Here is a 1,998-nt window from a genome sequence, read left to right on the forward strand (position 1 = left end):
ATGACAGAAGACATGGATTGTATTGACAGAAGACATTAGATTGCAACCTGTACCCCTCCCCAGACTATCTCCTTTTTTCTGAAAGCATTGCTTGACCCCTGAACCATGGCACTACCACTGATTGCCTCACCCGTATTGGTTGGAACAGGGTTACCCTCTGAGTTGCTGAGATTACAGGCATATGCCACTGCACCCAGCTTCAATAGGCCCCCTAATACAGTCAAGAGTCGGTAAGCAAGACAGGCAAGGCTGCCACCCGCAAAACACAACATATAGTTTTATAGTAAATTTTTTTAAGTAGAAGGAGTACACTGTAAAAAAAATGAGAAAATTATTATATAGTAAATATGTTAACCGTAACCTAGTCTTTCATTGTCGCTGTTAAGTATGCTATGCTCTTATACAGTTGGCAGTGCACTAGGAATGCACTGTGCTCTGGTGTTAGGACACAAGGACCCTAGATAATGTGGACTTTTCAGCTCTATTATAATCTTATGGGGCCAATGTCATGCATACAGTCTGTTATTGACTGAAATATCATTCTGTGGTACATAACTATAAAATAAATGAGCAAATAAGCAACTCATAAAAGATGAACTTTAAAGCACAAATCCAAATCTTGATTTTCCACAATATCAAACTCACAGTGGGGAATAAGGGAGGGGAACATTGAGAAGGTCCATGAGGGACTCAGTAATGAAACTCCTGAGGTAGAAGCTTCTGGAGGGCACTCCACGGAGGGTATAGAGGAACACCTTCAGTTTCCCTGCAGAAGTCACTGGCCCCTCAAGAAGGAGACTTTGCCCCTGAGAAGTCTGACCAGAGCCCCCTTCATGTCCTTGTTCCGCAGGCTATAAATGAAGGGGTTCAGCAGGGGAGTCACTACTGTGTACATGACCGCAGCTGCTGTGTCCTCCACCACAGAGTTAGAAGAAGAGGATGAGGGGCACAAATAAGCCCTGATCACTGTCCCAAAGAACAGGGCAACCACAGAGAGGTGTGAACCACAGGTAGAGAAAGCCTTGAGCCTTCCCCGGGCAGAGGGAACTCCAAGGATAGCTGACACAATCCGGATATAAGAGACCAGGATGAGCAAAAAGGGGATCAAAATAACTGCACCCCCCAAGAAGAGAAGCACAAGTTCATTGACATGGGTATCAGAGCAAGAGACCTTCATTAGGGGTCCCAGGTCACAGAAGAAGTCAGGAATAGTCTTCTTAGAGCAGAAGGAGAGCCGGAATATGAGGAAAGTGTGGGTCATAGCCACAAAGTTTGTGAGGGTCCAGCAGGCAGTCACCATGAACATGCAGCGCTGGAAGCTCATGATCACTGCATAGTGGAGAGGGTGGCAAATAGCCACAAAGCGGTCATAGGCCATTGTGGCCAGGAGAAAGATGTCCATGTCCCCAAAAGTCAAGAAGAAGTAGAGCTGGGTCAGGCATCCTGCATAGGAGATGGACCTCCTTTTGGTGTGGATGTTCACCAGGGCTTTAGGCACAGTGGTGGAGGTGAACAGGATGTCTGCACATGATAGGCTGGCGAGGAAGAAGTACATAGGGGTGTGGAGACGTGTGTCAGCACCAATGGCCAAGACAATGAGCAGGTTTCCAGCCACGGTGATCACATACATCCACAGGAACAGCAGGAAGAGGATGTGCTGCTGCTCGGGCCGCTCAGAGAGTCCCCAGAGGGTGAACTCAAAGCTGTTGGTCTGATTCCCTCCTACCATGATCCCAGAGGTCAGAGAGAAAGGTCTTGAATAAGCTCCATTAAAGCTCTGTAAAAATATTTCACTTCAGATGATTGGTGAGCATGCCATCCTCTGGAACTGTAGTGAAGAAGGAAAAATAATAATGTATTTGCCAATGTATTGACCACCTACTATGCACACAGTAAAGTTTTTTAAATCCTACTAAATACTTATGCTAGAAAGTATGGGGGACACAATTTAAGATACTTGAAGTTGATTTCACTACATTTTTATCTGATCCAGTTTTA

The 1,998-nt window shown here is 45.6% G+C and overlaps 1 protein-coding gene across 1 annotated transcript; it reads right to left on the reverse strand.

Annotated features, from left to right (window-relative positions):
* Positions 1-775: 775 nt before the first annotated feature.
* On the reverse strand, positions 776-1,729 carry LOC107155128 (olfactory receptor 1N1-like). The gene has a single exon (XM_015500921.2). It carries the CDS (start codon positions 1,727-1,729, stop codon positions 776-778), a length of 954 nt encoding a protein of 317 aa, XP_015356407.2.
* Positions 1,730-1,998: the final 269 nt, after the last annotated feature.

Source organism: Marmota marmota, unplaced genomic scaffold, assembly GCF_001458135.2.
Source record: "Marmota marmota marmota unplaced genomic scaffold, marMar, whole genome shotgun sequence".
Taxonomy (NCBI): Eukaryota; Metazoa; Chordata; class Mammalia; order Rodentia; family Sciuridae; genus Marmota; species Marmota marmota.

Coding starts and splice junctions, on each gene's coding strand:
- LOC107155128 (XM_015500921.2), bottom strand. CDS start 1,729: ATGGTAGGAGGGAATCAGACCAACAGCTTTGAGTTCACCCTCTGGGGA.